The following is a 12,110-nucleotide window of genomic DNA, read 5'->3' as shown; positions in this document are numbered from 1 at the left end:
TTCCCTTTCACAAGTGATACTAGACCTAAAGAGGTCAAGAAAACTAGGCAAAACTCTCAGGTTCCATAAAATAACTGAAAGCTAGCTACAACCGAAATACTTCTACAGGGGCACCTGGGTGGCTCAGTGGATTAAAGCCTCTGCCTTCAGCTCGGGTCATGATCTCAGGGTCCTGGGATCAAGCCCTGAACTGGGCTCTCTGCTCAGCAGGGAATCTGCTTCCTCCTCTCTCTCCACCTGCCTCTCTACTTGTAATCTGTCAAATAAATAAATAAAATCTTAAAAATAAAAAAAGAAAGAAATACTTCTACAGCATTAATTATAATAGCCAGGTTATGCAAGCAACCTCAATGTCACTGATAGATGAATATGTAAAGAAGATATGCATACACAGAAATATTACTCAGACATGAAAAAGAATGAGATCTTGCCAGTTGTGACAACATGGATGACCTGTAGGACATTATGCTAAGTGAAATGAATCAGAAAAAACAAGTACCACATGATTCACTTATATATAGAATCTAAAAAACAAACTGGGGTGCTAGGTGGCTCAGTTAAGTGGCTGACTTGGGCTCAGGTCATGATCTCAGGGTCCTCTGCTTGAGCCCCACTCAGCAGGCAGTCTGCTTCTCCCTCTGTCCCTCCCTCTGTTCATGTGCACTTTCTTTCTCTCTCTAAAATAAATAAATAAAATTAAAAATTTTTAAAAAAATAAATAAAAATAAAAAGCATGAAAAACAGAAACAGAATCATACAGAGAAAAAAACTGGTGGTTGCCAGAGGGGTGGGAGATGGACAAAATAGGTGAGGGGGTAAAGAGGTACAAACTTCCAGTTATAAAATAAATAATTCACAGGGATGAAAAGTGCAGCATAAGGGAATATAGTCAATAATACTGTAAAAATGTGTATGGTGACAGCTGATGACTACACTTACTGTGGTGAGCACAAGACAGTGTGTACAATTGCTGAATCACTGTGTTGCATATCTGAAACTAGTATAACATCCTATGTCAACTACACTTCAATAAAAAATAAGATGCATGTCACAGAAATATTAAAAATCAAGTGTTTTTCTTAAGTATCAACATAACTTGTTAGAAAGGTCTAAAGAAACATAAATACCAAAGGAGAAACTTTATCAACTTTTTCAACTTTATGAAAACTGTCAGAGAGCTATAGTTAAGAAAATCTAATTCTAAATTCTAAAAGCTATATATGGAGACTGAGACATGTAAAACTATAATTCCTTTAAAAAAACTATAATGCTTTACAAATCAATTTATAGGTTTTAAGTTAATTGTAATAAAAATCTCCCTGGGGGTGGGGGCACCTGGGTGGCTCATTTGGTTAAGCATCTGCCTTCAGCTCAGGTCATGATCCCAGGGTCCTGGGATCGAGTCCTGCATGGGGCTCCTTGCTCAGTGGGAAGATTGCTTCTCCCTCTGCCCCTCCCCCGACTTGTGCTTGCTCTGATGAATAAAATCTTTAAAAAATAAAAAAATTAAAAAATCCACCCACCTCCTCTTGCTCTAATTTCATGGTGACTAAAAGAACTATTGATAATGAGATGAAGGGAACCTAGATGGCAGATGCAAGTACTCCAGTCACTAGAAAACCATGACGCTGATTACATACATATTAATAAATCTGACTTCTGTTCATGTGTTTCAACCATATCAAGTATTTGATCATCATCAAGTATCTGATCATCTCTGAATGACTATTCAGTTTCTGGACTTGAGAAATTAAATATCCAAACTGTAGTTGTTCAGGGCACCTGGCTGGCTCAGTCAGTTAAGCATCTGCCTTTGGCTCAGAATGATCCTGGGGTTCTGTGATCGAGTTTTAGGCTCTGCACTCAGTGGCAAGTCTGCTACTCCATCTCCCTCTGCCCCTCTCCCCCCACTCATGCTCTCTTGCTGGCTCTGCTCTCTCTCAAAAAAAGTCTTCGAAAAAATAGAAATAAAAAGCAGATATTCAAACCACAAGCTGCCCTGTCATTCCTATGTGGTGCTTACATAAGAATTAATAAACACATACAAAGCTTGTGCTCCTCACACCCCTTACCTTTGCAACAAAATAATCCCACATACTAAGTTCAGGAGGAATAAATTTTTCTTTGTAAGATGGTCTCTCTGCAGGCACCGGTGGAGGGGTAGCATCTTTTACAGGTCTTCCAGGGACAAGCATTCGCATGTTAAATCTCCTACGGTGTTTATCAATGTCTTCAGAAGGAACAGGAGGTGCTGAATAAAGATAGAAGAGGAAAAAACCCGGCATTTATTTTCCCATTATTAATTCAAAGAGTTAATGTTAACTTTTCAGCCTACTCTTGCAATGTTTTAATTTAGACTAAATGGCTTCTATCTGTGCTTCTAAACTTTCCTAGTTACTGCATCTGTTTTCCAGTCATCAGGGCAGAGAAGCAGAGGAGGGCAGAGCATCGAAGGATATCTTGCCATGAACAGCCTGTGCGCTGCACAGAATAGGAACTGAAGTATTTGTATGTACAATGCATCAAATAAATGGCATATTCATTAATGCTGGAGAGATTATTTCTGGCCATGCTGTTCAAGAAAAATTCATTGAAGATGTAGGGTGTAAAGCACGTCTTTAAAAAAGAAGGCAGAAGCTCAATGTGAAAAGGAGAAGGAACAGCAGAAACCAGTGACTAAGGGTTTGGATGAATGAGGATAACAGAGAGAATAAACTAGAGTAAGCACTGTGAAGAAAGTTATTTAAAATGGATCCAGGAGGACACTGAGGAAGTGGGGTTTATGCATGTCCTGTCCCTAGTTCTCATAACTGCTGCTGGACTCCACTAAAAGTCAAGGCATCTGCTGCATTTAGAATGGACGTAAATGGACTTTTCACCTAGCAGTAGTCCTAGCAGCCAATCACCTACGTGTTAGGGTAACGTAGCTTTACCAGCACCAATCACATCTCCTTCAAAACAACTTCCCTCTTTCCTCCTTAAAAACCGCAGCCCCCTTGTCCTCCAGAGCATGCTTTCAATTTCGGTCAACTCTGTGTCTCCCAGACTGCAATTCCAAAGAATACAAATAAATGCACACATTTTATTTTGCAGCTTGCAATTCTGTTTTTTTTACCTGATCGACAAGAAGTAAACTATTTTTGCCCGACAGGCAGTGGGGAGGGGAATAACTAGAACAGTCCAGAGTTAGGATAGGCCACGGCTGCGGGTGTGAAGCTGGGAGTTTATTCTATGGTCGATCCTCACTAACACTTCCTGAGCTAGTCAGAGGGTGAGGCACGGTTTGCTCCGTCAACCAGAGAGAAGATGGAGGATGATCACCTCAGGAGGGCGAACTAGTACGGTAAGTGGTCAAGACTGAGAATCCTTAAATAAAAGGAACACATAAACACCTAATTGTACAGGGGAAGGCTAGAAAGTAGAAGTCAACCCACTCCTCTCTTAAAAACTCATTACAGGAAATTATAATTCTAAAATATTTTATTTAGGGGCACCTGGGTGGCTCAGTGGGTTGAGCCTCTGCCTTCAGCTCGGGTCATGATCTCAGGGTCCTGGGATCGAGCCCCGCATCGGGCTCTCTGCTCAACGGGGAGCGTGCTTCCCCGCCTCTCTCTGCCTACTTGTGATCTTTCTCTCTGACAAATAAATAAATAAAATTTTAAAAAATATATTTTATTTATTTGAGAGAGAGAGAACACACAAGTAGTGGGGAGGGGCAGAGGGAGAATCAGAGTCCTCCTTGATGAGTGGGGTGTCTGGCTTCTTTCACTTTGTGTATTTTCGAGCTTCCTGCTGGCTGTAGCATGTATGAGTGCTTTGCTCCTTTTTAATGGCTGAGTAACACTCCATTTCTGTATATACCACACTGGGTATATCCACTCATTCTGATGGTAACCCACAACTATCTTTCAAGTGGACTTATACAATAGCCCCCCTCTTTTATTCTTGTTGTATAGTCTATTCTCCATACAACAGCCAGCGTAGGCTCTGTGAAAACTTAAATCAGATTAAGTCACTCCTGCCAGTAATTTTCCTATCCTTCTTTAAAACAACAATTGAAGTCTTTACCATCATCCACGAAATCCTAAATGACCTCACCCCCAGCTTGTTGTCTTACCCTGTCTCTGTCCAAACTCCCCCAGCTCAAGACAGCCACTCTGGCCTCCTCTGTAGTTCCTAGAAAAGGCCAAACTCATTCATTCTTCCCTTAACCACCTGCCTGAGAGGCTCTGGCCCCCGATACCTGTCTGGCATGATCCCTGACTTCCCCAGAACTCTGCTCAGTCATCAGAAACGTATTTTATGACCACTCCAGACTGTTCTTACATGCCTTACTTCATCACCTGCCACCTACTCTGCTGTATTTTTATCAAAGTTCTTATCATAACTGAAATATTATTTATTTGTTAAATTTTTACTGTGAATTTCCTTCCACTAAATGTAAGTTCCAAGAAGGTAAGGGATTTGTCTGTGTTATTCACCCCAAAGCCTAGAGCACTGCTTAGTATGCAGTAGGTTTTAAGTGAATGCACATAATGTGCACTCAGATGTTTTAAGCATTAATTCATTCGATGAATGAATTACCATGAAAAAATACTAGAAAATTCAAGAAGAGAAAGAAGTGATTTAAGGGGAAAACTTTCAAATTCAAGGTAGACTATAACAAGGTAGGAACTAGATTAAGATGAGTCACCCTCATAAAAATAGTGGGAGTGAAAGCAATGAAAATGGGTAAGATCTCCTTCCATACTTTGACTTACAGACTTACACTTAATTCAACATTGGGCAGGGTCACCTGGGTGGCTCAGCTGGTTAAGCATCTGACTTTTAATTTTGGCTCAGGTCATGATCTGAAGGTTCGTGAAATCGAGCCCTGTGTCAGGCTCCATGCTCAGCATGGGGTCTGCTCAAGATTCTCTGTCCCCCCTCTCTCTCCCTCTTCCCTTGCCCCACCCATCCCCTTGCTGGGGCACACACACTCTCTCAAGCAAAAGAATAAATAAATAAATATATTTTTAAAAATAACATTCAACCTTGGGCAGTAAGGACACAGATTAGAACCGTGCCCTTTAAACTCTGTGCCACTGATTCCTCATCTGTAACAGGACAATTTCTAGGGATAAATTGAGATGTTACAGCACCAAGACGGAAACCTTTCCCATGGCATCGGTCTATACCTCACCATATCCTACCATCTTAAAAAGGGGAATGAAAAATACATTGTAGTATATTAGAGAAAAAAAAAAAAGACAGAAAATGGAACTTTAAAAACCATATGCATGACTGGAAAGGCTATCTTACGCATGACCATGAACCTAATCTGAAGCAATTGCTGGTATAGTCCATAAAAATTATGAGGATTTATTTAAATCTTCCTTCTCTAAAAACTATCCTTTCCCTTTCCATTCCTTAACAGTCTCCTCACTTACCTTTACTTGTCCTCTATTTCTTATCTACCTCAAATGTGTCCTGGTTTATCAAAAAAATGAAGCTGCATTTTTTATTCAAATATTGAGTTTAGTTATTTACTATCCTAACCAGAATGATTATAATTTAAACATCATTTTAAAAAAATGGGGGAGGATTTAAACATCACTTATTTTCAAAATAAAAATTCTTAAAACATTAAAAAATAATTTAACACTGGAAATTATTTACATTTATATACATTATTTGTGTCAAATTTATCTTACCTGAAATATTTTCTGATTGCCTTTGAGGTTTCACAACAAGTTTCACACCCCCTCCAAAAACAGCAGCCCACATTCGATTATTTAATGGGTGGGCTGCAAGTCGAAACAGTTCATTGGAAGAATTTGTAGCTAGAGCATGTATCAATAAACTTAAGTAAACAGCAACAACAGCTTCACACAACAAAATGTTCAGTTTTGGCTGATCTTCATCTTGAGCTGAACTCAAGAGATTAATGAGTGAACTCACACCTGTTAGGGTATATAATAAGTATAATCAGCAGAAAGCTCCAGAAGAAAAAAAATCCAAATTTGTAACTTAACCAAAATTATGTATCTATATTACATAATATTTATCATATCCATAAACTGAGCAACAAAATAAATGATAGAAACGGATTATAGCCTATGGAATGATAGAAGACCCATTAAGTTTATATTAATAAATGAGTGAATAAATAAAAAGGAGAGAAAGGAAAGACCTTCCTTATAGTACAATTTCAACTAAAAGTGGAAGGAATGATATAAAATCAGAAAAAAATCACCATCCAGTTATTCCCACAGTAATATCTGATTCAGGCAAGAATCATCACTGGATGCTAAAATTAGTGGGTAAAAGTATAATACTCTACACAGTCTAAAACTATGTCTTCAAAAGAAAATTAATTGCAAAGAAAAAAGAGTAGCTTAACAAGTGAGAAATCTGGCAAAAACTACCTTAACAAGTGGTCAAAGTTAACAGCACCAGTAATGGAACCAGTCGACATCACGTGCCTCTTGCTATCCTGCACTAAGGGCACATATCTCTTTTGTGCTATCCTTGCTAAAAATACATAACTTGAGTCTTATATTAATAAAAGTCCAGGAAAACCCAAATTGAGGGACATTCCAAAACATAACTGGTTAGTACTCTTCAAAATTGTCAATCATGAAAGACAAAAAAAAAAGAAAAAAAGAATGAAGAACTAGTCGGAATCAGAGGAGACTCATGAGACATTACAAATACATGTTATAGGGAAGACATGAGTGGGACAACTGGGGAAATTTCTGAAAGATCTATGGTTTAGAATAACAATATTGTATCAATGTGAAGATGTTGAATTTAAAAACTGTGCTATGGTTATGTAAGAGAATGTCTGTTTTTAGGAAAGACACATTGATATATTTAGATGTAAAGGGTATCATGTCTGCCACTTACTCTTAAATACTTCAGAAAAAATACGTATGTACACACAGTGAGAGAGAGGGATGAATGTAAACAAGGTACAGCAAAATACTAACATTTGGAGAATCTGGGTGAAAGCTATACAAAAATTAAAATGAAGACAATGTTTGCAGAAACTTATGCATAAGTGGATATTAAATACACACTTTGTCACTTATTTCTACCACCACTCTTCACAACAATCAGTTATAAAGCAAGGAGAGTAAAAACTAAATGACAGAGCAGACCAGGAAAAGGTCTGAAGAAAGTGGAGAAGGTGTGAATTAACTGATGTGGAGAATGAGGAGAGCTAACCAGAGAAGAGAAGGACTGACAGACAGCATGAAGGAAGTGCCACGTAATGGCCACTCTTATCCCCACATACAAATTTACACTCAAGAATAACTGTAGTCCTTCTGGCACATCTGTGAAAATATCTCTGTGACACTGCTCCCTAATTTAGGATTTCTAAGGATAAGGAAGAGGATGTGCTCACCCTTAGGAAAGATGTTAAACCTTGCTTTTTTATGCTGGTCAACACAGCTGGGTTTTGAAGCCTTAACTTTCTGAGTCTTCAGACAACATTATAGTACTTAAGAATTCCTAATCCATGGCAGAAAACATCATCAAAACAAACAAATAAAAAACCATTCTCCAAATCCACAAAGAACAACAATCAGGAAACCAGTTAATAACTTTTTAAAATGGAATTACCAAATAGTAGATTTAAAAAAACAAAAACAATCAAACAAACAAGAACACTTAAACTCTCACCAGGCCATTGAGCTGGAGAAGAATTTGGTGTTGCATGTTCTTCAATACTTTCTGTCCTCAGCCTTCGGCGATCACTTAAAAGAAGTCCCTGATAAGCCATTCCTGTAAACTGGTTTCCTTCTGTTTGACTACTAAAACAAATAAGGTTCAGTAATTTAGCATTCTACCAGAGGTAAAAAAGCAACTGCACTTTATATATAGTTCTCTTAAATGATTATAATGACATTTAGTCTTTTTTTTTTTCATGTTTTAAGTTTTTATTTAAATTCTAGTTAGTTGAGGGGCACCGGGCTGGCTCAGTTGGTAGAACATCAATTCTTGATCTCAGTGTCATGAGTTCAAGACCCAGATGTTGGGTATAGAGGTTACTTTAGGAGGTAAAAAAAAGAAGAAGAAAAGAAAAATTCTAAACAGTTAACATACATTGTAATACTGGTTTGAGGAATATAACCTTCAGTCTTTTTAAAATCTTTTTTAGAGGGCGCCTGGTGGCTCAGTGGGTTAAGCCACTTCCTTCGGCTCAGGTCATGATCTCAGGGTCCTGGGATCGAGTCCCATATCGGGCTCTCTGCTCAGCAGGGAGCCTACTTCCTCCTCTCTCTCTCTCTCTGCCTGCCTCTCTGCCTACTTGTGATCTCTCTCTGTCAAATAAATAAATCAAATCTTTAAAAAAAAATTAAAAGAAATCTTTTTTAGATGTTACTTAATAATTGAAAATCTTTTCTAAGTTCACCCATTTTTATTTAAAAAACAAAAAGGAATCTGAGAGGAAGAAGACTACAGTTGGTACTAGACTCTATTAGGAAGTTTCAGGGTACTACTTTCTTGCATTTCTTAGTTCAGCAAAGTTGTGCGAGCTTAACCTTGAATTAAAATATGAACTAAAATGTGGAGAATCATACCTTAGAAGTATCTAATCCTAAAGCCAAATGTGCCTCAATATTTATTTCCCTCATCTTTGTGGAGCTGGGGAAAATATAAAAGCAAAAAGTAAAGCTAACTCCTTTAAGAGTCAGTCATAGCCTAAGGATGAGAAAATATATATTTTAAAAATATTTATTTGAGGGGCGCCTGGGTGGCTCAGTGGATTAAAGCCTCTGCCTTCGGCTGAGGTTATGATCCCAGGGTCCTGGGATTGAGCCCCGCGTTGGGCTGTCTGCTCTGCGGAGAGCCTGCTTCCTCCTCTCTCTCTGCCTGCCTCTCTGCCTACTTATGATCTCTGTCTGTCAAATAAATAAATAAAATCTTTTAAAAATATATATATTTATTTGAATTCTCATTTGGTGTCATTTTAACCAGTGACTGATATCAAACAAGTTGTTTTTGATCATTAAGATGATCATAGTCAATTAAATAAACTCTTTTTTCCTTATTTACATGTCCAAGTCTTTGTAGTTACTTAGAGGGGTCCTCGTTAGACTAAAAGCTGAGTACAGGCCATTTTAAGGGAGTAATCCCTTTTGCAATACCAAGTCTTCTCACAAAAAGCTGCTAAATTTACAAGAAAAAACAGACTTTTGTTTAATATAAATTTAATGTGATTCTATTTATATTACAAACTTTTCATTTAATATAATTCATTCAATCTCTTAGTACTTACATTTCCCTCATCATTAAAACGCACAGTATATACTGATAAAGGTAATATGACCTTTAGGAAAATTTTAACCATTACTCTCATTAATATCACTTCCAAAGACTTTTATATTATATTCAAGTGGGTAACTAAAACTGATTTTAATTAATTCTATGTAAAAAATGTACTTTTTGAGTTTTTTAAAAAGTGTTTCCTCTTTCAACTGAAAACCAATTAAACAAATAGGAGCTAATCCAATTCTAAAAGAAATGGTTCTTAAGGAAAAAAAATTAGAAAACTTATTATAAATTATTTTGAAGAGAAAAAATTCTTTTAAAATAAAAAAAAAACAGTGATGATGATAATTGCTGTTTACTATTTGTAATTTTTTATATGCCTCTGTTGTTACTAGGTGACAGCTGAATTTTTTTTTTAAGATTTTATTTATTTGACAGAGATCACAAGCAGGCAGAGAGGCAGGCAGAGGAGGAGGGGGAAGCAGGCTCCCTGCTGAGCAGAGAGCCCGATGTGGGGCTCGATCCCAGGACCCTAAGATCATGACCTGAGCTGAAGGCAGAGGCTTAACCCACTGAGCCACCCAGGCGCCCAGGTGACAGCTAAATTAAACAAAGTTATTTTATTTCTCATTCTCTCTCACCTATTAGAGTATACATGGAAGTCATATTTTGTTTTTTTAACTACCTATTTATTTGTCAGAGAGAGAGAGAGCGTGCGAGCGAGCGCGCACAAGCAGGGGGAGCAGCAGGCAGATGGAGAAGGAGGCTCTTCACAGAGCAGGGAGCCCGACATGGAACTCAATCCCAGGACCCTGAGGTCATGACCCAAGCCCAAGGCAGACACTCAACTGACTGAGCCACCCAGGCATCCCCATGGCATTCATATTTGAGGATTTTTCCATCCCTAGGAAATAGAACTTTGATATAACTCTAGCACAGTTGAATGCTTTTGCTGTATTAAAACTTAGCATATATATATATATTTTTTTTACCTGTAGCTATGACTGTCACATAATGCCTGGTAAATTGATGCAGAAAGTGATGCTGCTAATGAATGAAGTGTGTGCACCTGAAACCAAACAGCCACAATTACGTTTCATACGGACATTTCTATTTAACAGTAATATCTTACCTATTAGAAAATACCCAGCAAACTAGCAATATTATAAATAAGACTAATTCCTAGACTATTAACTCTACTTTAAACCTTCTAAAATAACACTCACTCAACTAAATATGCATGCCCACAACAAAGTTAACTGATTCAGACACATCTTTATCAAATATTTACTCACTGTGAGCTTGAGGAAAGTGCCAATATTCATCTATTACTGGGACTGCTCTACCTGGTAATGGTTAGCTTAAAGATTAATATTCCAAAAAAGCAGAACCAAAATACTACACAATTTTCTGAGCTTTTACTTAAATTGCCTTATAAAATTGCCCTTGATGAAAATAAATACTTGATCTTATCAATAAGATTGAATTAAATGTTTAGATATACCAATCACTGTGTGAAATGGCTGATTTTTCAGAGAGCAAGTAGTTTACTCAGTACTTATGACTAGTGCACACTCTTAGAATTTTAGATTTAGAAAGTTTAAAAATTATCAGTATAAGAACTACATCCTAAAAAATAAACATACTGAATCAACATTTTCAGACTCAAAGTCTTAAATTTTATGGGACCTTAGAAATAGTTTCATCCTCTTTGAAAGCCTTATCCAAATTTCTAGGAGATGGAAATGTTTACTTGGAATTTATATGCATTTAATGCCTTTTTGAAGTGTCCATATTCACCTAACGAATAATTTAAGTAATCTCTGCTAAAACACTAATACAGATTAATTCACACTATGGATTAGAAGTCTCTAATAGGCTGATGTAACCAAAAAAATGGGGGTCCTTCAGAAGAATGCACTACCAGAGGTCAAATGTGCCTTTTAAACAAGAGAAGTAAAAACCAAAAATGTTGGGGACCGCAAAATGACATCAGCCACTGGAACTAGAAAAGTGTAGCACCAATACACACAGGGTAGCACAGAGGTAGTCTGATCAGTTCCAAATCCTCCCAAGCTTCCTAGTGTTTTCTTCGAATCTACCTGTTCTTGAGTTTTCAGCACAGGGTATGGGGTTTCATTTGGGAATAGTAAGTCTGTCAAACCCCTGTTTGCTCCTAATACAGCAGAGCCTCCAACACACATAATTGTCAGGGAAATAGTAGCGAGGATAGTTTCTCTGGGATATTTCTGATGAGTCATGGCTCTGCCAAATATATTGCCTGAGTTTGTATTATAATATCCTGGCATACATTCATTAACATTTCTAAATTAATGGTTCATTTAAGGGAAATGGAAGATTTAAAGGAATATTAAGAGGCAAGAATATGGTCTAGAAAACTTTACAATCAAAAAGTATTTGCCTGTCTCAAATTACTTCTCCATAAAGTCTTCCACTGCCCAGGATTGGGAAGGAGAAGATGAGGAGCACTTTAAGAAAATTCCTCCAAGTTCAAAACAGAAGACAAGTTTAACATATTTACCTTCTCAGTGTATCAACCGATCATAAACTTTACATTACCTTCACATCTCCAACACTGGGATGAGGTGGTGTTTTCATCTGAACAATAGTGTAAAGTATATCGTGGATGTGATTATTTAGGTATAATACAGGGTTAGCTATGACTGTTTTTGTCGAAGCAATACTTGCTGATAGCAGAGGTAGGGTGGTGGGCAACGGAAGTGGAGACTGGAGTTGCTTCACTGTGGTCTCCTGTGGGTTACAGTGGATTATTTTTTTCAGAGCAGTTAAAATGGAGAAAAAAAATCAGTGAGTAGTTACATGATAAA

General features: G+C 37.4%; 1 protein-coding gene across 4 annotated transcripts in view; it reads right to left on the bottom strand.

The window, feature by feature from the left end:
- The window catches only part of DMXL2 (Dmx like 2), a 159,561-nt gene that overhangs the window by 14,613 nt on the left and 132,838 nt on the right, over positions 1–12,110 (bottom strand). For 2 of the 4 annotated variants that reach the window (XM_082734764.1, XM_082734762.1), the window contains exons 25-29: positions 11,842–12,033; positions 10,254–10,330; positions 7,669–7,799; positions 5,694–5,942; positions 2,073–2,251 (exon numbers count right to left, since the gene is read on the bottom strand). In XM_082734764.1, coding sequence (XP_082590890.1) covers positions 2,073–2,251; positions 5,694–5,942; positions 7,669–7,799; positions 10,254–10,330; positions 11,842–12,033 — 828 coding nt within the window. The remainder of the gene's footprint in view (positions 1–2,072; positions 2,252–5,693; positions 5,943–7,668; positions 7,800–10,253; positions 10,331–11,841; positions 12,034–12,110) is intronic. The other 2 variants (XM_082734761.1, XM_082734763.1) reach the window with 1 other exon arrangement.

This window comes from Mustela nivalis, assembly GCF_964662115.1.
Source record: "Mustela nivalis genome assembly, chromosome: 6".
In the NCBI taxonomy this organism is placed as follows: domain Eukaryota; kingdom Metazoa; phylum Chordata; class Mammalia; order Carnivora; family Mustelidae; genus Mustela; species Mustela nivalis.
The sequence above is the reverse complement of the archived record's forward strand: the minus strand, read 5'-3'. Positions and strand labels throughout refer to the sequence as shown.